Source organism: Anas acuta, chromosome 1 (genome assembly GCF_963932015.1).
Source record: "Anas acuta chromosome 1, bAnaAcu1.1, whole genome shotgun sequence".
NCBI classification, from domain to species: Eukaryota; Metazoa; Chordata; class Aves; order Anseriformes; family Anatidae; genus Anas; species Anas acuta.
Genome location: NC_088979.1, coordinates 182327637 through 182354472, shown reverse-complemented (window position 1 = coordinate 182354472; position 26836 = coordinate 182327637). Strand labels below are relative to the sequence as shown.

At 35.3% G+C, this 26836-nt stretch overlaps 1 protein-coding gene across 1 annotated transcript in view; it reads left to right on the top strand.

The window, feature by feature from the left end:
- The window catches only part of POT1 (protection of telomeres 1), a 72966-nt gene extending 48378 nt beyond the window's left edge, over positions 1–24588 (top strand). Inside the window, exons 11-20 of the mRNA XM_068669621.1 lie at positions 5138–5298; positions 6020–6108; positions 7145–7183; positions 7572–7728; positions 11924–12129; positions 14957–15092; positions 16804–16898; positions 18404–18495; positions 21837–21942; positions 22934–24588. Of these exons, the coding sequence (XP_068525722.1) occupies positions 5138–5298; positions 6020–6108; positions 7145–7183; positions 7572–7728; positions 11924–12129; positions 14957–15092; positions 16804–16898; positions 18404–18495; positions 21837–21942; positions 22934–23046 (1194 nt within the window). The 3' untranslated portion in view covers positions 23047–24588. The remainder of the gene's footprint in view (positions 1–5137; positions 5299–6019; positions 6109–7144; positions 7184–7571; positions 7729–11923; positions 12130–14956; positions 15093–16803; positions 16899–18403; positions 18496–21836; positions 21943–22933) is intronic.
- The last annotated feature ends 2248 nt before the right edge of the window (positions 24589–26836 follow it).

The window sequence follows — 26836 nt, the reverse complement described above, 5'->3', positions numbered from 1 at the left end:
CCCTTTTCACCAGTCAAATAATATTTACAAATCTCTATGAAGAGAACTTAGTAATTTCAAAGGTATGCTGTAGCTGATAACTGTAAGTAGACTTTTTGCAACCTATATTTGCTGGCCTTCTTTCCCTGGTAAAAACTGTGGCTTTTCAGCATTTGCTGCCTTAGCAGAAAACAGAATTTTCAGAAATCTCATTTCTGAAATAGATTATTTCCTGAGGCATAAAAACATAAACAGAAGTACAACTAAGCAGAGACAATGGTGTTCACTTCATTTTTGCAGAATTTCCCTCTTCCTGTCACTACCCTTGGTGCATGAGGCTTTCCTGTTTTTGTAGGAACCCCAGCCTGTAGCTAGCTCTCCAGAGTACAGTTGCTCCCTGTAGGTTGCAGTTTGTTGTTATTCAGACTTTCTTCTAGATTTCCCAGAGGTTCTCAGGATTCGTTAAAACCTTGCCATGCAACTCAAAAAAATATAAAAAAATAAAAATTAAAAAAAAAGAAGAGGTCTGTGACATGGATTTCTTCATCTGGGGTATTTTGCTAGATGCTGAATGCCACAATGAGCATCACAGGTCCATCAGTGCACTGTAGGAGTCCAGCTGTCCACATCTGGTCAGAGATTTCCTTCATGTACAGTTATTCAGTGGGTATGTGGTACTGTGCATTCCCCTCATGGGTTAATATAATGTGTTGTTTTTTTTTTACTGTGTATTTTCTAGTTAGTATAATCAAAATAGTTAACCCTGAGCATGCTCAAGGTCCTAGTCTTTAGTGTTTCAACGTTTACTATTCTTATATGTCTTCAGGTGCAAAATTTGAATATTTCCTTTTGTTATTCCAGCTGTACACAATCTCAAGTCTTTTTTTGATGGCACTAATGTCTGTCTGAGTCATGTTTCTAACCTGTAACTTCAAGTTGCTTGGCTGTATTATCTAGTTTCATACTTTTCAGGCTGAGATGCAGGATTTCTTTGACCTGTGTATATTTTCTTCACTTGTATTAATTAAAAAGAACAAAAAACAAACCCTCCAAAAATCCCCCAACCTGTTAAATGGATTTATGTTGCACTTTTTTTTTTATTCCTTGTGCAGCCTGAGGTCCTTGGGACCATACCTAAATACTGTGTAAATGCTTCTTGTCATTTGCAAAAAGTTGTGCACAATTTACTTAGTAAAATTTGAGTGCTGATATGGAAATGACCACAAATAAATCACTTTGAATATTATCGTCAGACATAAAATAGGCATAAAAGTCAGCATAGACTGTTTTGGTTAAGTGATTCCTGTAGATAAAGGCAAGCTCTTGTCACAGGTGTCTTTGTGTCCAAACATAAATATTTAACTACCTTGACAGTGTATTAAATATGAATACAACCCTCTATGTTTTGAAGTAATTATAAGAATTTGCTATGCTAAAAAGTGTTGTTGTTTTTATTTTGAAGTTGTCAAATTACAGGAAACTGTGACATCTTAAAAGAAACTGTGACATCTTAAAATTTTCTTTGGTTTTGTTATCTGTTTTTAAAATAGGCGTATTTGAATTGTACTGCAATTAGGATGTTAGTGTATTTTAAGGTGTTGCCAGAAATGTGTCGTTATTGTTTTAATTTCATTTTAAATAAATTTGCTTTGAATGAGGCAGGTAGGTAGTTCATAAATAAAATTCAGTCAAGAGTTGCTTTTGTACTAAATTTGAATAATGGCTCTGTAAATCATGTTGTTGTTTTTTTTTTTTGCTTTAATGTAGATTTTAATTTTGTCTCAGTCAAGTATATAATGTATATACTTGATCTGCAGGCATTCAGTAAACAACAGAAATACAGTAGCATATTTAGCCTTAACACCCACACCAGTAGTTTAGCATTGTAAAGAGTAAGCAATGCTGCCTCCCAAAGGAATTTATGGAAATTGCAAGTCTGTCTTGCACAGTCAGATCTGTTATGTTGACATTTATACCTTCCTGACGTTTTCAGTATATGGCAATGCTGATTATAATGCATCTCTGTATTACAGTTATGAGTGATATTAAAATATATAAAAATAATAACGTTTTCAGAAGTGATCTAATAAAACGCATATGGAGAAAGCAATGTTTTTGTAGTGATCGTAAATTTGGGGAAGTTGAGCGTTGCACTAAAACATGTAATTCATTGGACTTTTTGCATGAATTTCAGCACACAATTTTAGAAGGCAAAATCAACATTTTACATTCTTGCCTTCTTGGCTCTCCTCTACCACGTGTTAGCAACATGAAATACTTATTTTTTTCACACAGTGTTTTTGAAAGAAAAAAAAAAAACACTTCTAATGGAATTTTTCCTCCTCATTGCTCTTGGAAAAAAAAAAAGTAGGTTAACAATAATATATTGACATAAGGTTATTTGATAAGGCAGAACATAGTTAAGAACTTAAAAGGCTGTTTGTCCAAAAGCACTTGTCATAGTTATGTTTAGTTTTATAATGTCTGTCCCTTGCATTTTTGTTTATTCAACATACTTAATTGAAATTTAGCATCTGAAAAGAGAATAAATAAATACACAAATAAAAATGCTACAGTTTAGCCTCTTAACCACCATCTAAATGTGCAAGTTGACCTGTTGATATCAGTGGGCCTTCTTGCATGCTTTGTTGGAGATGGGCAATAGAAAGGAAAGGAGGACCCAAAAAATTCAAGGAATTTTTCCTAAAGTTCCATTTTGGCATATAGACAGAGATGCTGTACGTTATTGTATTGATAAAGCTGTAAGGAATGCTCCTCTTCTGGGGGTGGGGGGAAAAAAAAGCTGCAAAGGATGTTCATTATCATAACTGAGTCATATTCCAGAAAGTATTTTGTTGCTGTGAATTTATGGTTAGATATGGATTCAGTTAATGCAAGTGGTGATACTATGATATATACATATTATCCAGTATCATATATACGTTATGTTCTTAAATGGATTTAGAGCAGATGAGTGGATCTCCTTAAGGGGGGTTATCTCTTTCCAGATCTAAAAAGTGAATTATCTCTTATAGAAGGTAAAGATGGGAAGACCGACGTAACCTAGGTGTAATGTTTTTGAAGCATTTAGAGGAAACATATGAAAAAAGTGCAGCAAACTGATGTTGTGCTGCGTGCTTTATAATCTGAATGTTAGCTGGTTTTGTCTGTCGAGTGGGAGATAACATGAGGCCTTTAGAAGCACCTCATTTCTAGCCTGCTAGTGACTGACAGTCCATCAGAAGTAATTTCAGTGGTTGTGCAAATATAGAGTGATGATACAAGATATTGCCAGTAACCACGTATGGTAAGTTGTGTAAAATGAGTGAGATGCTTTCAATGGACAAAATGAGCAGCCCCTAACATACAGATAATTAAAACTCTGGTAGGAGCTATTTGGCAGAAGCAAAATAGGCGCTGGCTGAAGTGCAATTTTATGTCCCAAGTGCCTGAATTTGAAAATATGCTGCCTTTTTCATACATTATTATTGTTTAAAGAAGCAGTTTGATACCAGCATTATAGCATTATATAGTCATAGGCTGTTCCTTGATACAGATTCCAGAAGGATTCCATGCTGCTCTGTGTCCTTTTGTGCATCCAGGTGTTTATCTACATATAGTCTTAAGACCTGGCCAATCCAGTCTAATACGTACACTTTCTTTACACGGGCAGGTAGTGATAAGGACAAAGGAGAAAGGTTTTAAACTAAAAGATAGGAGATGTAGATTAGATATTAGGAGGAAATTCTTCACACAGAGGGTGGTGAGGCACTGGCACAGGTTGCCCAGAGAAGCTGTGGATGCCCCATCCCTGGAGGTGTTCAAGGCCAGGTTAGATGGGGCTTTGAGCAACCTGGTACACTGGGAGGTGTCCTTGCTTATGGTAGGGGGATTGGAGCTAGATGGTCTAAGGTCCCTTCCAACAGAAGCGATTCTGTGATTTTTTGAGTTTCTACAGTTTAAAGTTACTCTGTCACTGGCTATTAGTATATCTAAAATTAGAGCTAAAGCTGAAATAAGTCTTAACAGACTGGCTGCTGTAATATTAATGTTAATGGAATTCCATTTAAAATAATTTATCATTTATATAGTGCTATTTAAAAGATACTTACGGTGAATATAAATCCAGGTTATTGAATATATGTAGCATACCATCTATCAGCTGAATCTTAGGTTAGACTTTAAAAAAATTATTTAGGTGCTAGTAAATTTGATTCAAAGGCTTTTAAGACACATCATAGGGAAATTAACAATATAATGAAGTCTCCAGATTATCTACCTCTAGAACATTGGTTTGGGGTTTTTTGGACAGAGTTTGTGATAGAGAGGGATAAAGGGAGTGAAATTCAGAAATAAAAACAAGGTTGTAAATATATGTTCAGTGGTCACCACTCTTTAACTTCTTTCTGAATAGGGACTTGTGTAAGTCCATTTGTGTAACTTGACCAAACCTTCAGAGAACACAAAATAAGCAAAACAGGAAGTACACACTCCGTGTACTCCCTGGAAATCTGTGAGACTGGAATCCGTGTCTCAAAATCTTTGAATTTCTGATGCGTTTCCTTTTGTTCTGGCATAGAAAAAATGTTACCTAATGTAAAAGTGAGATACAGTAGAGAAGTCTGTGTAAGCAGATGTATTTGTATACATAAAGAGATAACATGTCATGCTGGACATGATGGACATGATGTGAATTGCTGAGGATGATCATACATGGCAAAGTTGCAGCACGTTAGTCTCTTGAGGGTTGCATAGAGAATATAGAAGACAAACTGTGCCCTCGGGAAAGGAATACATTGGCTCCCTTGATCTGTATTCTTAAGACTGCTTGAGAATCAGATTTTGTAAGAAGACTTATGCTTATTCTGAATGTAGCCTTTGCTGTAAAAGGAAAACACACAGGTCACTTCAAGAGGTTTTGAAGTATCCATCTTGGAAAATATTCAAAACTCAGCTGTACAAGGCCCTGAGCAATCTGCTCTGCTTTGAGGAGGGTGGTTGGTGAGACGATGTCCAGAGGTCCCTGCCAAGCTTATAGCTATTCTGTGATTCTCTAAAAACAGGAAGCGAGCTTTATGAGGCCTAAATTTTTCCAAGTAAATAGCTAACTTTGTGTTACAAAGTCTTTTTTTTTTTTTTTTTTTTTTTTTTTTTAAAGATTGGAAGTTTTCTGAGAATTTACAGTATTCATACAAAACAAGCAAGTGCTGAAAATGAAGATGTTCCACATGTAGAATTCCATCTTCATGGTGGCACCTGTTACGGTCGAGGAATAGGAGTGTTACCAGAAAATCACCCAGATGTTAAAGAACTAAAAACGTAAGTTCTACTTTTTTTTTTTTCCTAGATGATTCTGGAAAACAGCATTCCAACTGTACCAGTTTAGAATTGTAAATGGATGTAAGAACCAGAAACTCGGGAACAGAATATGCCTTTAGCACTGCTAATGTGAAGAATAGGTAATAGGTATTTGGGAGGATAAGTAAATGAAAGGTAATTTTTTTTCAACTGGAAAATTAAGATTTCTATTTTATAGTGCTGTAATGAATCGGTAACTCTAACATACTTACTCTGCTTTATAGTGACATTTTTTTGGAGATAAAAGCCATGGTTAAGCAACTGGCTTTAGTATGCTAAGCATATACATATATGTTAGTTGCAAATAGTGAGTCTTAAAAGATGTTTAAAATGAAGCATGTAATATAAAACTTTTCTGAACCAAGTTTATACACAAGGAAAAGAAGGTAAGTCCCTGCTCCTTTATCAGGAATATAGAATTTCTTTTGGCATTATGTTGTGTTTAAAGTTCCAGAAGTGCTTTGGAAAGGAGTGTCACTTGCATCATTAATATGCAGTCCTGCAATTTATGATTCAATTGAGTTTTATATCTCTGCTGGAGAACTTATGTCTGAACATTATACCTGTGTATTGATAAACAGTAAATTTCATATATATAGTCTCTCATTCATACATCTATATCAATATCTATATACACATGAAAGACTATTAGATTATAATATATGTAGCCATCTATTTTTAGATTCTTAGAATCTGTGGAACTGGCAGACAGTCAGAGTATGGATAGCATGTCTTCGCTGGAATTAGATAGCACTTATAACAGTATTGCAGGTAAGAATAATTGAAAACTGATTTCCTCTTTCTTCTAATATATATATATGTGATCAAGATAAGGTTACAGTTATTGCTTCTCTAAATGTGTGATATTACTTTCACATACAAAGTGTTAGAGAATTCTTTAGATTTATTAGACTGAAAATTGACTTTACGCTGTCCTATCCCATAGTAGAAGCCTTTCACATACATTGAAAAATATTTTCATAGAAGGTGGTGAATAAATTATTAAATGCAGACTGTTAGGTCATACTCATACTATGTTAGGTCATAAAGTTGAGTGTCATAATAAATCCCTCTCTCTAATGGAAGGTTTGTTAAAGACAGACACTGGAAATGCCACTACACAGCTGCTTGCTGAGGAGACTTTCCAAATCCATCGTGTGGAAAAGTTGTGTTAGTGGGAGAGTTGTAAAGTATGGTGCCATGGAAAAGTAGTGTCTTATGTTCTCCAGATCCTATGTTAATTCTTTTAATGGTGTTTTTATCTTAGAATAAAAATAACTAATCTCTAAAGCTGGTTGGACACAGTCTGCATCTTTGCTTCCAGCTTTTAAAATCCTCCATTACTTAGCCATCAGTACAATACTTAGAAAGAATTTTGAACAGATTTACTGCACTGTGTACGTGTAGTAGAGGCTGTTCAGAGGAGGGACCAGGCAGTCCATATATTTTTTTAGAATAATGCCTGGATTCTTGTCCAGAAAGATTGCAGAGGGATAAATACAGTTTATATGAGCAGTTATCATTCATCTTATACACTATGAAAAATCAGAAAGAGTTCATTTTAATGAGCATTGCTATTTAATATATACACTAATTTCTGCTCAAATATGCTAGTTTTTGACATCTAATATTTGTCTCCCATTTGCTTTTCTTTGTTTTTGTTATATTGTTTTCCTAGGTTATTAGGATTTCCGTTTTCCTGTGTTCAACTTTTTGTTGTGTGTTTGTCTGTCTATCTGGTTTTGTATGTCCACATGGTAAAAAAGAAAAGGAAGGAAAATAATTAGGAAATTTTTCCTGATTTCAGATCTTGAATCACAGAGATGTCAGCAATTATCTGTTACAGGTAAGGAACATTTTGATGATAAAATAAAATTCATTTCTACTAAAGAACAAGAACTGTTTTTGAGACATCAGCTCAAATGTTGAAGTAACGTCCATTACATATTACAGTAAGAATTATTATAAGATTCTAAGTTTATGAATTGTTTTTATTTATAAAGGAATACAACATGTAGGTATCTTATTTCCAAATGTTATGTTTCTACACCGTGGTTCCACAGCCTTATCTTAAAGGCTGCAGTAGCATGTTGTATGAATAAAACTGAGGCTGCAACTTTGAGGGGCAGGAGAAGGAGAGAATTAAGAGAAAATGCATACTTGCAGTGGCTGTTCTGCATATTCCAAATATGTTGTTTAATAGGTATGTGTGGCTTTTTTTTGTTGTTTTGCAGTATTGACAGATCATCAGGATTTGAGTAACACAGAACTGAAAACTATTCGGAACAGCAGAGCTCCTCAACAATATCGCATTAGAGCAAAGCTGAGAACTTTTAAACCCCAGAAGCTCTATCAATCTGTTAAACTTCATTGTTCCAAATGCAATTCTTTGTAAGTGCTTTATGCAGTAAAAGTAATTTAGAAATTGTTCCATGTGTTTTAGGATGTCTAAATTTTCAGTGTATTTTTATCTTCTTTTTGTGTAAAATGAGCTGAAGTTAAATGTATTTCATTTTGAGCAAAGATTTGAAGCTCACTGGTAATAAGAAAATTTGAAATCATCAGATGGATTGCAGTTACAGGATCCTTTTTGCACTTTCAAAACAATTTTTCTTTATGTTCAAGTTTGACAGTGAGCATTTCTTACACTGACATTGTATTTAAGTACTTGGTTCTGTCTTGCGGATTTAAAACAGGATGTGCAAAAGGGTGTGATAGTCATAGAATCATAGTCTCTAAATTATGGTCAGCATTATTATGTCTTTGGATAAGAAGTGAATCTTCCAGAGGAGGCATCTTTTCTTGATCCAAAAATACCAGGGAAATAACATTCATCTCACTATTTTTGTCTTTTTTCTGACTCGAGTCAGTTTGCTCACCAATTTTATGGTTGTTGTTTCCCTTGTAATGTGGTTTCTCATTGTATCAATAATGTTTGATTAAACGATCTCACCTAAAAACAGCCATTTCTACTGTAATCTCTCCAAAATGGGGGAAAGTTTGTTTGACACAGTCTATTTTCAATTAAAATATAAAGTGACATGCATTTTAGTGCTATTCATGATCATCCGAATCCTGTATCACTTTTTTTTTGTGTGTAGGTTAGCCTCACATAGTCCTGAGCAAACAGCTTTATATTAAACTGGTGTAAACTATTGCCTTCTTTAAGTGATGGCATGTTAGCATTCTCCTAGTCTTTTGGATTTTTTTGTATAATCAAAATTTATTACAAATGAAAGTCACTGAGACAAGAAAATGCCCATACTAGCTTTTCCTGGTGCTTTTGGGTACAAAGTAATATGCTTACTCCTTTAACAGTATTTCTTGTCAGATGTTGTTATAACATTATCTTGGTTGCTAATGTAAGAAGTAGTGCTTCATCATCTTCAAAACATAGAAGTACTTGATCTTTATTACCAAGTATAAAAAGGAGATAATTACCAACTCTCTGCTACTTTTTTATATATACTTGCCAACTCTGTATAAGCCTGTAGAATTGGTAGGATTTTGTTTGTTCCTTTTGAGCTTTATCCTTATCCCACAATTTTACTTGACTTTTATATAAATTCTTGACTTGTTAGAATCTCCATTCCTGTTCAAGTCTCCTGCTGTTTCACGTATTGCTGCCATCTTTTTGCCTTATAATTAGGGCAGACTTTCAACCAGAAAGATTTGCAAGGCTTCAGTTAGAGTATTTCTTACTGCTGCTACTGCTACCATCCTGCAGCAGTGATGAGACTACTTGCAGTGATTTTCCAGAAATTTAGCTTCTCTGTTCTCAACGTTGTGTGTCAGGTGAAAGGAATCAGTGAAATGTAATACTGCAGCTTGAGTTCATAAGTTAAAAGGCCAGAGAAGGAAATGTGATTCTTATATATTCTGTTGTGGCAAAGAAGTTGTTTCCTGTTTTTGGCATATACTAGAGAGCTTGACTGAACAAAGTTCAATGTGAGTTTGAACCTTTAACTTTCTGCAGTAAGATGCTTATAATTCTTCATACATAAAGCCCTTGTGAGAGGTGTGGTTTTTTTTTTTCAGACTTTGAAAGATTGCCTCTAAATAGCAAAATATTCTCAGAATGATTGAGATTGGAAGGATCTTCTGGAGGTCATCTGGAGGTCATCTGGTCCAACCTCCCTGCTCAGGCATGACCACCTAGACTATGTCCATGTGGCTGGTGAATATTTCCAAGGAGACTCTGTAGGGAAGGGAGGGAGACTCTGCAGCCTTTCTAGGCAACCTGTTCCATCACTCAGCCACCAAAGTGTTTCGTGATGTTCAGACAGAACCTATTGTGTTTCAGTTTGAGCGCTTTACCTCTTGTCCTGCTGCTGGACACCACTGAAGAGAGTCTGGCTTTGTCCCCTCTGCCCCTTATATGCATTGATTAGATCTCCCCTGAGCCTTCTGTTCTCCAGGATAAACAACAAACAAAAAAAACCTCTCTCAGCCTTTCCTGTAAGAGAGATACTCCAGTCCCTTAATCATTTTTGTGGTCCTTTGTTGGACTATGTTATGTACAAGTCTTTCTGATTTACTGGGGAGCCCAGAACTGGACACGGTATTCCAGCTCTGGCCTCACCACTACCGAGTAGACGGTAAGGATCACTTCCCTTGACCTGCTGGCAATACTTTGCCTAATGCAGCCCAGGCTGCTATTAGTCCTCTTTATGGTGAGGGTGCACTGCTGACTTATTTTCAGCTTAGTGACCACTGGGACCCCCAGATCCTTTTCTGCAGAGTTGCTTTTGAGCTGGGTGTAGTCCCCAGCATGTACTGGTGCATGGGTTTATTCTTCCCCCTGTGCAAGGCTTTATACTTCCCCAAGGTCCCGGTGAACTTCCCTGTCAGACCATTTCTCTAGCCTGTTGAGGTTCTCTTGGATGGCAGTATGACCCTCTGGTGTATCTTCCACCCCCTCCAGTCATCAGCAAACTTGCTGGGGCTGCACTTATCATTCAGATAACTAATGGAGGTGTTAAACAGGACTGGATCCTGTATTGACCCCTGGGGTACTCGGCTAGTTACTGGCCTCCAGTTACACTTTGCACTGTGTGCACCACAATCACCATCCTCTGGGCCCAGCTGTTTCCAAGTCACTTCACTGTCTGCCCATTCAGCCTACTCATCAACAGCTTGTCTATGAAGATATTACGGGACTTATTGTCAAAAGCATTACTAAAGTTCAGGTGGACAATGTCTGCATCTCTCCCCTCATCTACCAGACTGCTCATTTCATCATAGAAACTTACAAAGTAGGTCAAGCATGGTTTCCCGTTGGTGAATCCCTGCTGACTACCAGTGATGATTTTCTTGACCTTCATGTACATGGAAATGGTTTCTGGGATTATCTGCTCCATCTTCTTCCCAGGGACAGAGATGAGGCAGCACAGCCTTTAGTTCCCCATGTCCTCCTTGCCCTTTTTTGTAGATGGGAGTAATATTTGCTTTTCTCTGTTATTGATATAAATGGAAATAGTTTTATTTGTATACACACACGAAAGAGATTACAACCCTCAGGTTTTATTTTGCTGAAAACCAATTTGTTCCATTCCTGCCTGTGCAGGAAATCTACAGGCTGTAGAGGCCAGAAGTTTAACTTTTCCATTTAAAATAGTTATCCAGGAACACAAATGGAAAGAGTTCACATGAACAGCAGCAGTGTGCTCATGAAATGAAAGTTCAGGTTCAACAAGACTTTTGTGTATCAATTTTATAGCAGAAGAATATCAAAGTTTGGGCTTTATAGGCACGAATAGTTCTATTCACTGGTTAAAGCTAGCTGCTCTTGGGTTTGAAAGATAAATCATCAAAGTAAACTGTAGGATTTGTTGGTATATTCTCTTTAACTCTACTCTGAAGATTGCTATCTACTTTCTTCCAGTATTTTATGAAATAGCCCATGCGCTGCCCAGGCAGGTCTGTCTTGCTTAGGAAAAAACATCCTAATGTGTTTTTTTTTCTTTCTGTACCACCTGTTGGCTCTTTTCCTGTTGGCAATGCTGTTAAAATTTGAATTCCTTGCATTATTTCCCTGTGGGTGACAACTGGAAATGTATGAATGGTGCTCTAATACAAAAAAAAAAAAAAAAAAAAAAAAGTCTGTGATGCAGAGTTGCAGATTTTGCTTTTACAGTGCATATGTGAAGCAATTCTTCTTTTGCACTTTTTTTTTCTTTCTCCAAAATACATAAAGTAAAATAGGCTGGAGCATAAAACTGGAATATGTATGAGCTTGTAAAGTCTTTTAATTCCTCTAAAGCAGTATGCAATTGTGTGGCTTTTTTAAGGCCTAACTGAAATCTCTTAAATCTCTTATTTGTTTTTCCATGGATTTACATGTGTGAACAAAGCCACTAGGCTGCCTTTGCTCATAGGTAAACTTACATTACTCCATACATTTGTTAAAATGGAATTGATTTTTCTTAATATAATTTGCTATATAGCTCTTAATGTCTAAATTGATGTAAAAATATATTTTTTTTTCCTTTATATACTTTGTCTTATGACTTAATATTTATTCAGAGTTCTGTCTTCCTTGTTGCTAGATTTAGCATTTACATATTAATTTTGGAAATGGTTTTAGGCAAGAAGTTCCAAATGGAGATGCCTTTGACTTAATTTTGCAAGAGTGTGCAGTTATTCCTTCAAACCCAGAATTACACAGTACGTCCTGGTATGAATCTGTAACGTGGACTACACAAGACCAGAAACAAAGGAAAATAACTATTCATTTTGTAAAGCACGATGAAATGCTTCTATACCCTGAAGATACCTTGCTTATGATAGAAGGTAAGATAAATAAAATACAAATACATCACTTCTTATGGCACAGTGTCCACTCTGGGTGTGTATATATATAAATAATTAAACAAAGTTAAGATATGTTCAATTTACATTCAGTGTAAATAGTAATAATCATAAAGGCATTTCCTTAAAGAAGGAAAACTCAGCTGGAACTTTGTTAATGTTGTACACATGGAGGAAAATGTAATCTTTGAAGGCTCATAAGATTGGTCAGGTTCTTCTTCTACCTATCTTAAGCTATCTTAAGCTAAGTGGTTCTCCTGAAATTAACATCTGGCTATGTTTTTTTCCAGCTGTGCTTGCTGTTTTTTGGTTCACATTTGAAGTCTGGTTGAGCCTTCTAAAAATAATTTTTAGTCTTAATACTGTAAAGGTTTGGAAGTCATATGAGTCAAGCTTACATTTAACTTTGTCAGCCTCTGGATGTCAGTGTTGTTTCAGACAAATAGAGCTTCTCGCAGCATGTTTCTTTTTTAAAATCAGATTTGCTTCAGGGGAGAGAAATATCCACTAAAGTTAAAATAAAGTAATTTAGCAAGAATCCAAATAAGGAATATTTTTCATGGAATAAGAGTAATAAATTCTCAGTACAAAACAAAGTCCTTAATTGTGCTGAAATATTGGTGTGAATAAGTAAATGTGAGTCAGGTGGTCTTTTGCATTGGGGTCAATAGCAAACCACTTCTGTTTCCTGTTATCTTTTATGTTTGACTAGTTCTAATAGCAGGCTTATGCCTCTGACATGTTCGAAAAGGGGTTTGTGTGTGTAATCCAACCTTATCTTTGCGGGGAAAAAAAAGAAATAAGAAAATATTTTTAATGTGTTCTTTTAAAATAATTAAAACATAACTTGTTCTTTTTCAGATACTAAAATGCCAGCAACTAAGTATCTGTGCATATGGAAATATGTGCTTCATGTTGGAGCATAATCAGTGTTTTAGCTCCTTTTTTTCCCAGGACATTGATCATGAACCCTTTCCAAGCCACATGCAAGCCACTTCCATTTTACAAGTTTTTGGAGGTTAAGATTTTGAAGTCTCCCTAGAAATCTTCCTAGTACTTTTCCAAATATAGACCAAACTCCAAGGCCAAATGCATTATGACAATTAATAGGCACGGTCAAGTTTCTGTTTGCTTGTTAAACACAAGCAAATTTCTCTTGTCTAACATGAGACTCTATTCTTCCATACAATCATTATACTGAAGCAAGAACTTCTTGCCTTGTGTTTGGCACCTATTGCACTGGAATTGAGGAAATAGTTGGATAATGGACAGAACTTTTAGGTGAGCCTTCATAGGGAGTGAGGGAAATCTATAACCATTGGTGCAGATCAGTTGAACTGAAGAGTGAAGTGTTAGTTAACACATAGATTATTGCTGCTTGCATATTCTCGTTATTTCTAATGATATGAATCACAGTGATTTCACATAACCCCTGGTAATTCTGTATGTTTTATGCTAGTCTCTTAGGAGCCAGAACACATTCACTTGATGCAACTTCATATTAGAGCAAAGTTGAAAGTCTAGAGGACTTTTAGCAATGCCATAGTTGAAACTACCCTGAATTCAGTATATTTATTCCTTTTTCAGTATATTTATTCCTTTGATGAGAGTTAGCATATGAGAGTCTTTAACTACATCACTAGACTTGGAGGACCTTTGGAGAAGCTATTTCAAATATATCTGTCTGTTTTCCTTAAACTTTTTTGATCAGATGTTCACTGAGGATGTTTTATGTTATTGTGCATTTTTGTATCACCAGTGAACCTTTATTGATATACACCTGTATTGATTTCTTCTCTAGTTACATCTGCAATACAAGTTACAAATATATACATTAAATATTTTGCATTCCAGTGCCATAATTGCTTGTAATGAAATCTTTGAAAGGTCTTAATTATAGTTAGTGATAAACAATAGTTGTAGAAAACATTTATTTTGTTTACTTTTTTATTATGTGTTGTTCATTAGTTGATTAAATAATATATTTTTATTGAACTACTATTTCCAGATAAATAAGGAGGAACTGCTGACTGCCTCAAGTGTAGAGAGGCCTCGCAGAGAGATCTTGACAGACTAGAGGGCTGGGCAGTCACTAACCAAATGAAGTTTAAAAAGAGCGAGTGTTAGATTCTACACCTGGGGTGGAGGAGTCTTGACAATGTCTTTACACAGACTGGGGCACAAGAGGCTGGAGAGATCCCTTTCTTAGATTCTACGGATAGAGATCTAGGGTTTTTGGTTGACAACAAGTAAGCTAGCAGCATGCCCTGGCAGCCAAAAGGGCCAACCATACCCTGGGGTGCATCAGGCATGGCATTGCTAGACAGTCAAAGGAAGGGTTTGTCACTGTTCTGTGCTGGTCAGGCCTCCTGTCAAATGTGATGTGTTTAAATTGATACTTTTTCATAACCTAATGATTGAAAATTAATAGATTCTTGCGACTTAGAAGCTGGAAAAGCAGTTACTAAGATGAAGTTGCACACTTTATTTATTTTTTTTTAAGACAATTGCTAGTAAAATCATAGTAGAAATTATAGGGAAGTGATTTTAACTAAATAGAGCTTCATGGTTAGCATGATAACTCTAAGGAAGATATTAAGACATCTGCTCTAATAAATTTCCATCATTGATTTTTCTTTAATTGAGTTTGATGTTGAGGTAGTGAGAAGACCTTTTTTCCTTTTTTTCCCATAATGGATTTCAGTTTTTAGTGAAAGTCCTGAAATGAGCATCCAGTCAGCCAAGCAACACAACTTGTTCAATTTATGCTTGATTACAGTTTAAGAAAACATTTTTCTGTTTTTAATAGGTGGAACATCAAAAGAAATCTGGAAACTTACAAGAAGATTTAAATGTGTTATTCCTGTGAGATCTACAAAGAATGATCTTGAATTATTAGATCTTTCAGCTCCTTTTCTTTTACAAGGAAAAGTAAAATATTATGGGTAGGTTAAAGGTATTTATTAATATTTAAAGAGTTTCAATATTAAACAGAGATCATTTACTTCATTAATTCAAATGACAGCGATCAAGGAATAATGTGTCCAAAGAATCTTTGATACAAAGGATGTATAAAAGCATCCTTTTGACTGAACTGTAGTTGGGTATCTTGCTCACTTGCAGTATAAAATAAACACCTTTAATTACACAGCAAACCAGCTTCAGTCTTGCCTTTGGTCTGTGTTTACAGCATTAACTACATAGACAAATGTGCATATGAGCCTCTTCAGGCTGCAGAATGCCTAAATCTTCATTTTGAGTCCAAATCTCCTATTTTCTGGACAGTCAAATACCATTTTCTGGTCTTAGTCAGTAGACCAGTAGACTAAGATCAAAACATATGTTGCTTTAAAATTGTAAGCTGTTTTTTTTTCACACATAGATAACGCAGACCCCAGAAAATGAATTCAGGCTGTCGATCCAAGTCTTGTTCTCTCTCTAATTCCTAGTGTTGGGAAAGCCTGATTTTGGACAACCTTTTCTCACCATTTGTTGTATATTGAGATCCACAACACTGCAAAATACCTTGCCTGTTTGTGGATGCCAGTAGCTGTAGGAACATCTTCAACAGATGTCTGAATTCCACAGTTCCCAGAGCTGCGGAATATAGTACGCTCATCTAGGTCTGCCGTCAGTGCTGTGACTTGGAATACTTTTTTCCTGTTCAATGAATGCTAGCAGCAGTATGTTTTCCCAGTACTGCACAGCAGCATACAGGTCAGTAAACTCAAATACCAGTTTACCTCATGCAAGCTACTAAGTCCTACTTCTTGGCAGTCCTAATAACTTCAAGCAGAGCTCTCTAGTGTGTTGCACTGCTTCAGGCCTGTAGGCAGTAATAAATAAATAAAATCTATGCAGAAATACTGCGTATTTTATGTGAACCCTAGTGCCCTCCCGTAAGAGCCTGATAAAATGAATACAAATGCCATTTACTGTATATTGTTTTGACCTTTCCAAATGTGGCTGTTCACAACTTTCTGAAATAAATAAAATTAACTTCATTGAGCTTGGCTTCGTATCCCTTGGATGGAATTAGGCCTGTTGACTTTTGACACGTAGCTCAAATAGATAGAAACCAAATTAAACATGTACTAACTGTAATATGCTAGCACAGAAGCTTAATTTGGAAAAAATAGCTGTTCTGTTATATGTTCTGCTTCTTGAGGAAAATGAGAACAACTTCAGAAATTTTTCAATATTTTCATCCACTTGCAGCATTTACGTACTATGTCACACTGTGTCAAATTCATAATTATATGTAAATATGTCAGCAGTAAAAGAATTAATAGCTTTAATAGCTCAATTAATGTTTAAACATGGGTAAAGCCAAATTTCTCTTCTAAACCTGTTGTGTTTTTAGAAGATGCTGTAAGTTCTGATTAATTCTTGCTATTACAAAATAAGATGTTGTTTGTATTGCTGAATAACTCAGTGGTGATATTTCTTCTCAGGGATGACTCAAAACCAGCAGTAAGGATTTTGCTATAGTCTAAAGCCTGCGTGTCCAGTGAAATAGTTGTTTAAAGCATCAATAGAAATACTTTATGCTCCCATTGAGTAAGGAAATTTGAATGATTTATTTTCTGTGCAGAAAGCCTCTAGTATTAACCTTTCTGTGTTTGGTTGGTCTTACAATCTTGTTTTAAATGCTAGGTGCAAGCAGTGTTCAACTCCAAAGCCTATTAAGCATCTAAGTTCCTTGGCAGCAGAACCACGACCATCATGGGAACCAACCGAAATAGCACAAGGTCAGCTGATGTGATACTGTCCTAAAAGTGTTTTGTGTTCTGATTCTTAAGTGTGTATACAAAACAGCTTGGTTTGCGGGTTGCAGTTTTGTACAGATGGCATGTAAATTGTGGCTACCTTTGAGTACAAAGCTGTAAAATTTATTCACCTTATACAAACTGAAATTAAATATTTACTTTTTTTCATAGTATGAATTAAATATCCTATACGTTGAATAGTTTATTCTACCATAGGTGTCACTAGTAAAGCTTGTCATAGTACAGATGTAATTAATCTTTGTTTGCATCAGTTCAGATGTCTTTTTTGAGCTGTGTACATGCTTGCAGTATTAGAAATTAGTAATGCTTTTCCTTTTGAACATGTAGTTTTTATGACCTGACTAAAGCAAGTCTTATTTAATGATTAATGAAGTTAAACTTTTCATCTGCAAGCCATATCATGCTAAGCATATTGCAGAGTCTGAAAGAAGTACAAGATAAGAGGAAATATACAATAATCTGTGTGTTCTTGCTGTGTGTTTTCCCTCTGTTACTTCATGTAGTCAACACACTAAAATGGTGGAGGGAAAACGGAGCTTAAAACTTCATAACATGTGAAGGAAAAATAAAAGCATGTTTTCATGCTTATTAATTCATGTTCTTATATATTAAGTTGGAATGTCTAGCAATATCTAAGCTTGATAAAGATTTCATAAAAGAAAAAAGTATTTGAGCAATACAGTGGTTATATGAAATTGTCATTCTGTTAAGTAAATGTAAATACATATCTGTGTTGCAGCAGCTATGACTGACATGTAATCCTCAAAATGAAAGCATTGTTAATTAAATGCTTTTCAGCATTTACATTATTTTATGTATATTATTCTTTCATCATCTGTATTTTCAGATTAAATGATAACCAACAAGTATATCAGATAAAACATAAAATGGCTAGCCAATTATGTGCCCAGAAGAGATTGATGCTGACTTGCAGTAACTTTGTAAGTTTAAGATGTTTGGAGGATAATGGTTGCTGTTACCAGCGAGATAATGAATATAGTCACCTATAATGGATTATTTTCAGAACTGCCAGTAAAATTCTTCTGAGTAAGGGTTTACCTGGTAGCTTTTATTACGTCATATTAAAAAAAAGTGTTTTCTTCAGAAGATATGTTTTCAGGTGGAATACTGTTTTACCACTGAATTAAGAGCAAGTCTCTTTAACTTCTATGAATAAGAGTAGGAGGACCCTACCAAAAGATAGGATCCCCGATCTAAGCAAATATTATCTTTTCTTTTACTGAGGTAAGGATATTCTAAAATGTCTCTGTATTTGTAGAGCTTCACTTATTAAAGTGTTTCCAGGCAAAGTGCAATGTGCTCTCAAAGTATGAACAGAGAGCCTGACTTATGCTTTTAATTACAGTATTCAAAGTAAGTTACCAGTAAAGGAGGGATAGTGTCAGTTTCAGTTGTTATGGTCTTGTGTATTCACTACATAAAAACAAGTCCATTTTTTTCTTCAGTTTTAGGTATTGAACCACTTCAGTATGTTTTTATTATGAAGTTTACACTGGTTGATGGAACAGGAGCACTAAATGCATACCTTTTTGATTATGTAAGTAAACCTTGGTAAAGGCAGACTATATGGATTCTGTTCATTTGGAGTTTATTTGTTACTAGAATAGCAATTGCGTATATGTAGAAGTATTTGTTCTAAGTTACCTGCATTGTTTTATGGTGACCACTACAAGTGTTATAATGTTATTGGTACTGTGCGTCAGTGAAGATGCACAGAAAGTGATTTTTATTAATTTTTCAATAAAATATCAGAGTATAGAATATCAAAGAATAACGTCAAAGCTGAAGCTAATAGATAATTTTATCTTTCCATAGACTTTTATACATGGTGTGATTTCACTTTTTTGGCAGTGTTATATTCTGGAGCCTGAAAGCTGTGTGAATGAGTTTAAAGATTTACACAGGTAGCTTCTCAGTTAGTTCAAAATCTCATGACTGCTTTTTTTTAACTCCTAGCAGAATCTAATATTAGTTGTCCATTTAGTAATTCCTGGTTTGTTTGGTTTTCCATATGAAGTAAAAGAGGCCTTGCTTCCCTTGATCCCAGGCTGTAGCTATAGCCAGACAGATTAGTCTCTGATTCCTGAAGCAGTTTATTCCACTGCTCTGCTAACCTTATGTAACCTTTGCTAACCTAATTAATCTTTCAGTCTTCTCTGAAGCAACCAAAGGCCACTGAGACACTGAAGAACACATACTTTTCCTGTCACTACACACTGAATGAGTTTTCCTTCTGAAGACTGAAAAAATGTATATGATAGTATTATGTACATATAAAACACAACCGTATGAGTTTTTATCTTTTTTTTCCATATCAGAGTTCTTTGTAAACTCTGATCATTCTCAGTGTTGTTCTGGGTTCTTTTCAGCTGGCCCACATTTTCCTTGAAGTGCTAACCCAGTACCCTAGCATGAGTTATTGCCGGATAATGCTTCTGTCCGTAACTATAATGGTGATCATTGAATTTCTTGCTTCCTGATTCATGCTTGGTATAATCCCTTCATTTCTGAGCAGAACCTCAGCTTTAAGAAATTATTTTACATTCTTTGTGCAAAAAGTGATGCAAAGTTGATTTGACTTGCTGAAATCCATTATTTTATATAAGTATCTAGTGGAAAGTGTTGTTGTTTTGTTTGTTTCTGTCTTAATGCCCTTCCAGTTTGTGAAAATATAATTTTATTCTTCCCTCCTGTATACTTGCAGTTCCCTCAGCTTTGTTTTGCTTGTAAACATAGTGTAAGTATTTGTTATTCCATAAAGCATGTCACATGAAAAATCCTCAAAAGCACCAGATTTAGGACAGCCCACTGCATAATCCACCTCGGATGATCTCACATTTTGACAGTAAACTGCCAATAACTACTCTTCAGGATTTTTTTTTGTTGTTGCTCACCTTTTTACTCTAATTCATAAGCTTTATTATTAGATTACCAGTTTGATGCACAAAGATGGTTTGAGGAAGAATTTTATGTAGAACTGAAGGTGAATGATTTCTGACTGAAAAGAGATTGTCATTGCTTCTTACATCTCCAGTCCAGGGCAGAAGTTGATATTGGTCTAGCTATCTGCCTTAGTGAGTTTGCTCCTTCAAATATATTGTTCTGTGCAACAAAAATGTGTCATTCTATACTTTTTTTTAAAACATATGCATGCACACACATTTTAGGTATTGGCATAGATTTTGAGATGGTAGATGGACCATTTTGAAAGGGGAAAGCAATCAAAAAAGTGAGAAGAACTTGGTATTAAATTGTAACTTTGTCTTTATATAAGTTCGTCTATGTGTTTTCTTATTCCAGTAATTCATAGGTGGGAATATTAGGATCTCAGAATAAACTACTGGAGTAATACATCTGCCCAAGTGGAAATGAGTCAGTGTAGTGGCACTTAGGACTTATAATTTTCTTCAAATTGTGTCAGAGAAACAATTTTATGGGATTTTTTTCCCTGCAGTAATACACTTTAATACATAGTACTATTAAATGCTATTAAATATCAATCGTACTATATTTATATATTGTTTTACTAAACAATGTTGAATGTGACTTTGAAAAGAATGATTTTCCTTGTCTAATTTCAAGACTAAGTAAAAATAATAATGGAGAAAAATGTGTTTTCTTAAATACCACAGTGTATTAGCAGCAAAGGATGTCAAAGACTGCAAACCTTATTTGAACTAGTAGTCTTCTTCTACTGTCTGTTGTCATTTTGTGTAAAGAAATTAAACTGCAAAAGGGAGATGGGGAAAAAGATTTTAAACCACCTCTTGATTCAGAATTCCAGAAATCTTTAATTCAGAGTAGCCTGGATTCTTACCAGATATTGCTCAGTACTGTAGCTCAGCTGCAGGAAAGAGAAACAACAGTTCTTTCTGAAGTGCCAGCTGCCATTCCTGCAAGTGGTAACTTCAAAGGCAACCAAGCCCGAACTCTGGTCCTTTAGCATCACCTGAGATGGAACTGAGCTACTTTGAAGTACAACTTTCCTATAAAAGTGTGACTGGAAGCTGGTGTAATGCTCTCAGTTCTTTTCTTTCTTTATGTAATCATTGAAGGAAAATATCGAAAAGGTGAATAGTCAGAAGAACTTGGAGTGAGAGGAAAAAGTAGTTCTGTGTGTCAGTTTTGCTACAAGATTACCTGCTAACTACCGATTAGTTCTGTTAAATGTCTTATACACAAAAGGTAGATTATTCTGTGTTTATTTTTTTAAAAAGGAGCAGTTGCCATCAAAAATTTGAACTCACTTTGGAAGCTATAAGGTGAATAGCCCTGAGAGATACAAGATTAGGTAACAAGCTTGGAAAGAATAAGTGGGAGTTTTGTCAGCGATGTTACTGTATATAGTTTAAAAAAAATAATACAAAGAAGAGGTTTATCTAACATTTCCTTGCTCCATTTGTGTTTTATTCTTCCGTGCAGAAATGCATCCTGCATCATGAGCCCTTCTCCATTGTTTTTAAACTTTCAAAAAGTGGAACTCAAAGAGAATTCCACTTGAACTCCCTTTAAAGTGTGAAAGTATGAAGCCAAATTGCAGTGCCCCCTTGTCTTCAAAGGACTGACTGTCCTCTCTCACCTTAACATTGTCTCGTAATGGAGATTTATGAGAAATACTTGCCAATTGCATGTACACACTTATGTATGCAGGTGAGTTAGTAATATATAGAGAGTTGGGTGGCTGTAGTCCCTAAATACTAAGGAATACTGAAATACAGGCTACTGTTTTTTTCTGACAGTTTGTTGTCTTCCTGTTAAAAATCATATTTTTCTTCTGTTAACTCTGGATAATTTAAGTTCTTTAAAAGGACAGTCAGGATTCTGGCTAATGATTTCTTACCCTTCTTCCAACACTTTATGCTTTCTGTTCTCTTTCAGGAGAAGTTCTTCCAAATTCCCGCCTCTGAAATCTTAAGTAATAATTTTCTTCAGCAAAAGATGCAGATGACCATGAATACGCTTTGTCCTCCAGGAAGAAAATTAGGTTAGATTGATGTTATTTTAAAGAGGGTGAGAAGGGAAGGGGTCTTTTTGTCTGTTGTTACATATGCAAAGTCTTAAAATTGAACTTATGTATGGATAAAACACAGAATTAATAAATTCAGGGAGTCCAAGCGTTCCAATTAATATGCTTTTATGTATTTCTTCTATATAACTCTATATAAAGGGATCTAGAAGACCCTTTTGAGAAAGAAAAGTAATGGTTCAGTAAATCTTCATGTAGCATGCAGGGGTGTTTGAATACAGTTATGTTTAGGTAGGCACTAACATGTTGATTGTATTCATACAGAAGTTTCCCAGAACTGTACTGAATGTACACATTAGGGTAAACTGAAAGGGAATTCAGTGTATTGCTCATGCTGCGGGTGTGATTCTTCTTCTGAATGCACATACTGATTTAGAGCATCCCGTGCTACAGGAAACGTGGAAATAAAGCAAAAAAGCTTCAGTCCAGATTCATTCAAAGAGAGTTACATACAGTATTTCTGCTATGGCAGAAATTATTTATGCCCAAACCACACACATCCAAGGTAGCCACAGCTCCAACCACAGGAGCATATTCCACAAAGTACATGGATATCGATGACAACCATACCAGAGTCTTTACTTTTAAAAATTAACCCTGGTGTAAAAGATTCCATTTGAGACCAATTTCATTAGTGTTAGTATCACTGAGATGAGTTTTTATTATTAAGAGGTCTTCATGCTACACTGTTGTACAACTACAACCAAGTGGTGTGGGGGCGGGACTGGTCTGGGAGGCTGATTGTCTGTGAATACCATGTCAGATGGTGCAGGAAATTTTAACATACAAACCGGAATAATAGTTATGAATTTTAATTTCAAATTAGTAATTCATTTTTATTCTCTTTAAATATTTTACATATTGAGATCCTAGTTAAGATCCTGCTCAAGTTCTACTTCTATAAAAGTTAGAAATGAATATTAAATCATAATTTGGTTTTGATTTGTAGATGACTTGCCATGGCTGGAATGCTTCATCAAGTCCTATAACATCACAGATGGGAACAAACAGCAAGTTTATTACCAAATTTTTGACACTACAGTTGCTGAAGATGTTGTATAGTAATGCGTTACAAGTAGAAAGTAATTCAGTGAGAATCTTTTTTTTTTTTTTGGGGGGGGGGGGGGGGGGGGGGGGATTGGAGACTGTATAATAAAACCTATGTTCCTTTCTTAGGAATTCAGTCTGTGTGCATTAAGTTTTAGTTTCTGTATTGAGTTAAAGATAATGGGAATGTTGATTTGATGTATTTACTACATTCCTGGCACACAGCCTTGTGATCTGAGTGCAGTCGGAGGTGGTAAGCAATTAGGTGTCTGATGGAAGCAATCTAGTATCCTGCTATCCTTCAAAAAGGCAGTGATGAGGTTACTTTAAACTGGTGAATTTTACTTAGAAAATTCAGTCAGAATGATGCTGCATTTATATATTAAAATAAGCATTGTCAGAGATATGGAAAAGGAGCTGTTCAGTAAACTTCAAAACTTTTCTGCAAGCATTTTGATGGTGTAAAAATATGACCATGTAATGATTATTACTATTTGGCCCTGTTGGAGACCAAAGTTGTTATCATGTTTATTGTATTGTTGTATCATGTATATTGTTTATATGTTATCATGTTTATTACCTGACTGTGTTTTCAAAGGCTCGCACATAGTGGGGTAAACTTTGTCAGATCACACTGCCCGTGTCTGCTTCTATCTTTCATAATTAGATAGTATGACTAAATTTAGAGAAGCCAAACCAATATAGTGATGTCATGGCTTGAAAATACTGCTCCACTAGGAAAATTACTTTATGGTATTACTTTGCATTCAGAAGTATATAGGACAAATTCAGGACATATTTGTCCAGTGATAATTAATGTAGAAATCCCTGTCGAATCAAATGCTTCCCATCAGAGAAAAATCACTTAATATTTACAACAGCTGTTTTTTAAGAGAGTTCAGAAGCAAGATGCAATACTTGTAGGTAGATTATTATTTTGATAGTAGATGACACTTTTTTAATTTTTATGGGATGCTTACTAGACTATACAATTTGTCAATTTAAAATTTAATCTACATATTTTCTGATACTTCTGATACTCTAAAAATTTATAGTGAGTTTACGTGCCATAAAACTGGAGAACGTGTTCTTTATTGATCAGTGTATGGGGAGAACGAATATTAAAGGGTGGTTATTGCATATTTACTTTAAAAGCTAGGGAGAAACTCAAGTTTGGAATGGGGCTAGCAGTTTACCAAAGAGCAGTACTGACTTATCAAACATTGCCCGAGTCTGTGAACAGACACATAAAAAGAAAAAATAATTATAAAGGATATTATAAAAGTTCAGATACTGGCAGGATCCCAGTGATTTGAGAAGTTAGGATTTAAATTGAAGGCAATATTTTTTACTTGTATATAGTGCATGAAAACTTTTGAAGATACTTTGATTTTTAGTTTTTTCTTAACAACTGATAACAGATATTGATATTGTACATTTTATTGTAAATAAGTCTTTTCATCACATCCTGTTGTCTGAGATGCCTGTCAGAAAAGTGGCACTTTTCTGCTGTTGAATATTGTATTAAAATGTTTATTAAAGATTTTTCCAAATACTGTGTCTTTTGTATTCAAATTCTAGTTCCTAGTTCATAAGACAGTGAAAACTTAAATCATGAATAGCCTTCCTCCAACAAAATGCATCAAATGAGTGTTTATATAGTTGATGGAAACATGCACATTTAATTCTCTTTCCAAATATAATTTGTAGAAATAATTTTAATTAGTAGTGAAACATTGTGTTTTACAATACTAGAGATCATTGTATAGAAAAAGGAATACTGTATAGAAAAAGGAATTCGTGCACGGAGTTGAAAATATTTTGTTTCATTGGTAGCCTTAATATGGAGCAATGGAAGCCATTGAGATGGGACACTGACCTTTGATTTACTTGTTCTCATCACCTGTGAATGGCTGAATGATGGTTGAAAATCTTCAGATTGCTGTATCCTGGACCTCAACATAGGGAGGTTTCTGGAAGCTGTGCATTTTAGAGAGCAGCTACTGTTAGCCATTATTAGCAACCTTCTATAACAGAAGTAAAAGTCACATTTCCCATGGTTGATTTCTTAACTATGTATGTGATTTAAGTTTCTAAAACATTACTAAAATACCATATGTCTGTTTTTAATGGTTTCTGACCTGTTTCAATGTTCTTTTTATATATATATATATATATATTCAAAAACACTCCAGAATTGAAACAACAGACATCAGGAAGATGTCGTCTGGACATCAGGAAGAGGTTCTTCACCGAGAGGGTGGTTGCACACTGGAACAGGCTCCCCAGGGACGTAGTCACTGCACCAAGCCTGTCTGAATTTAAGAAGTGATTGGATTGTGCACTTAGTCACATGGTCTAAACTTTTGGGCAGACCTGTGCAGTGCCAGGAGATGGACTTGATGATCCTTATGGGTCCCTTCCAACTCGGGATATTCTATGATTCTATGACTGACAGATCAGGTTAGTATCTGTGCACTCAGAACCAGTGAAACAGTCCGGGCTTATCTTTCTCATGTCTCATCTTCCTTCATCCATACACATCACAGGGTAACTGCATCAAAACATTAGTTTTTCTTGCCACAAGTGTGGAGTAAATAGCAAGTATGCATGGAAAGTAAAGTATACATCACATAGCAACATCACCACTGGGAAGTGCAAAGAATGTCTTTGGAGGAAGTATGAAGCAAATTAAAAAAAAAAAAAAAAAAGCACTAAGGAAACATAAACTCATCACCCCTCACCATCACCAATTGCACAGGTAAGTGTGAAGAAATGATAAAATTGCAATTAAAGAGAGATTTCAGGAGAAAAAAAAAAAGCAAGAAAGCATGTGGAACAGTTTTTTCAGGGATTCCCATATGCTTGACTTCTGAAAGCCTTGTTTTAAGGTGGTTTAAACACATGGTTGGAAGTCTTTCCAGTCAGTTCAATTTAATTAATTTAGTTAATTTTGAAACTCCTACTAAAAAGGATGTACAATAGCAACATACATTACAGAAAGAAGAAGGCATTTCTGGTAAAGTGATCCTGCTGCTCAGTGGTGATTGAACTTTCTCCTCAGCTTCTGCTGCTATGGGATACAGAGATTCACAGACAAGACTTTGAAATGCCTTGCTTAATGCTAATCCTTTGGCTACAGAGCAGCAGGAAGTGGGATTGAAAAAAAACAACAAACAAAGGCAGTGGAGCCGAAGCTAAGAGCCTTAGGTTTGCAACAGAAGGAAGAGAGTTTGTTTTAGTAGAGATGAGTGCTTAGCTCTTCAGTGAACCGCAGTGTTTTACATTACAGTAGATTTATCGTGTTAAAATATGTGAGGCCAGCATGAACTGTGATACTTCAACAAGGAGCATAGAGTAGTTAAATAAAAACGTATTTTTTAAAATATGTTTAAGTTTAGGTCAAGGTAGAATGGGAGGAGCATTGAAGTTAATGCTTGCTTGAAATTTTCTTCAAATAAGCATTGTTGCTAGTGTACTGAACAGTAAATTGGAAATATTATAAGGATTGGAAACATTCAGCAGCAATGGGGAAGAAAAAGAAATAGTTTCACAGGACAGCAGCAAAGGCAAGAAGCAATGGTAAGGAGGCTTTATGAGACTGATTGCTACAGACCCTGTTCACATCATTTCTTACATATGGAATCTCCAGAAAGAAATGCAGTTTGTGGAAACATCCACCTGATGAAGGATTACCAGGTCTTAAGTGCTTTATAAAAGTAGGGCAGAATTATGTTATAATTAACAAGCCTATCTACAGCAAAGACATGATTGGAATACAGAACTTCCTGCATCCCAGAAAGAC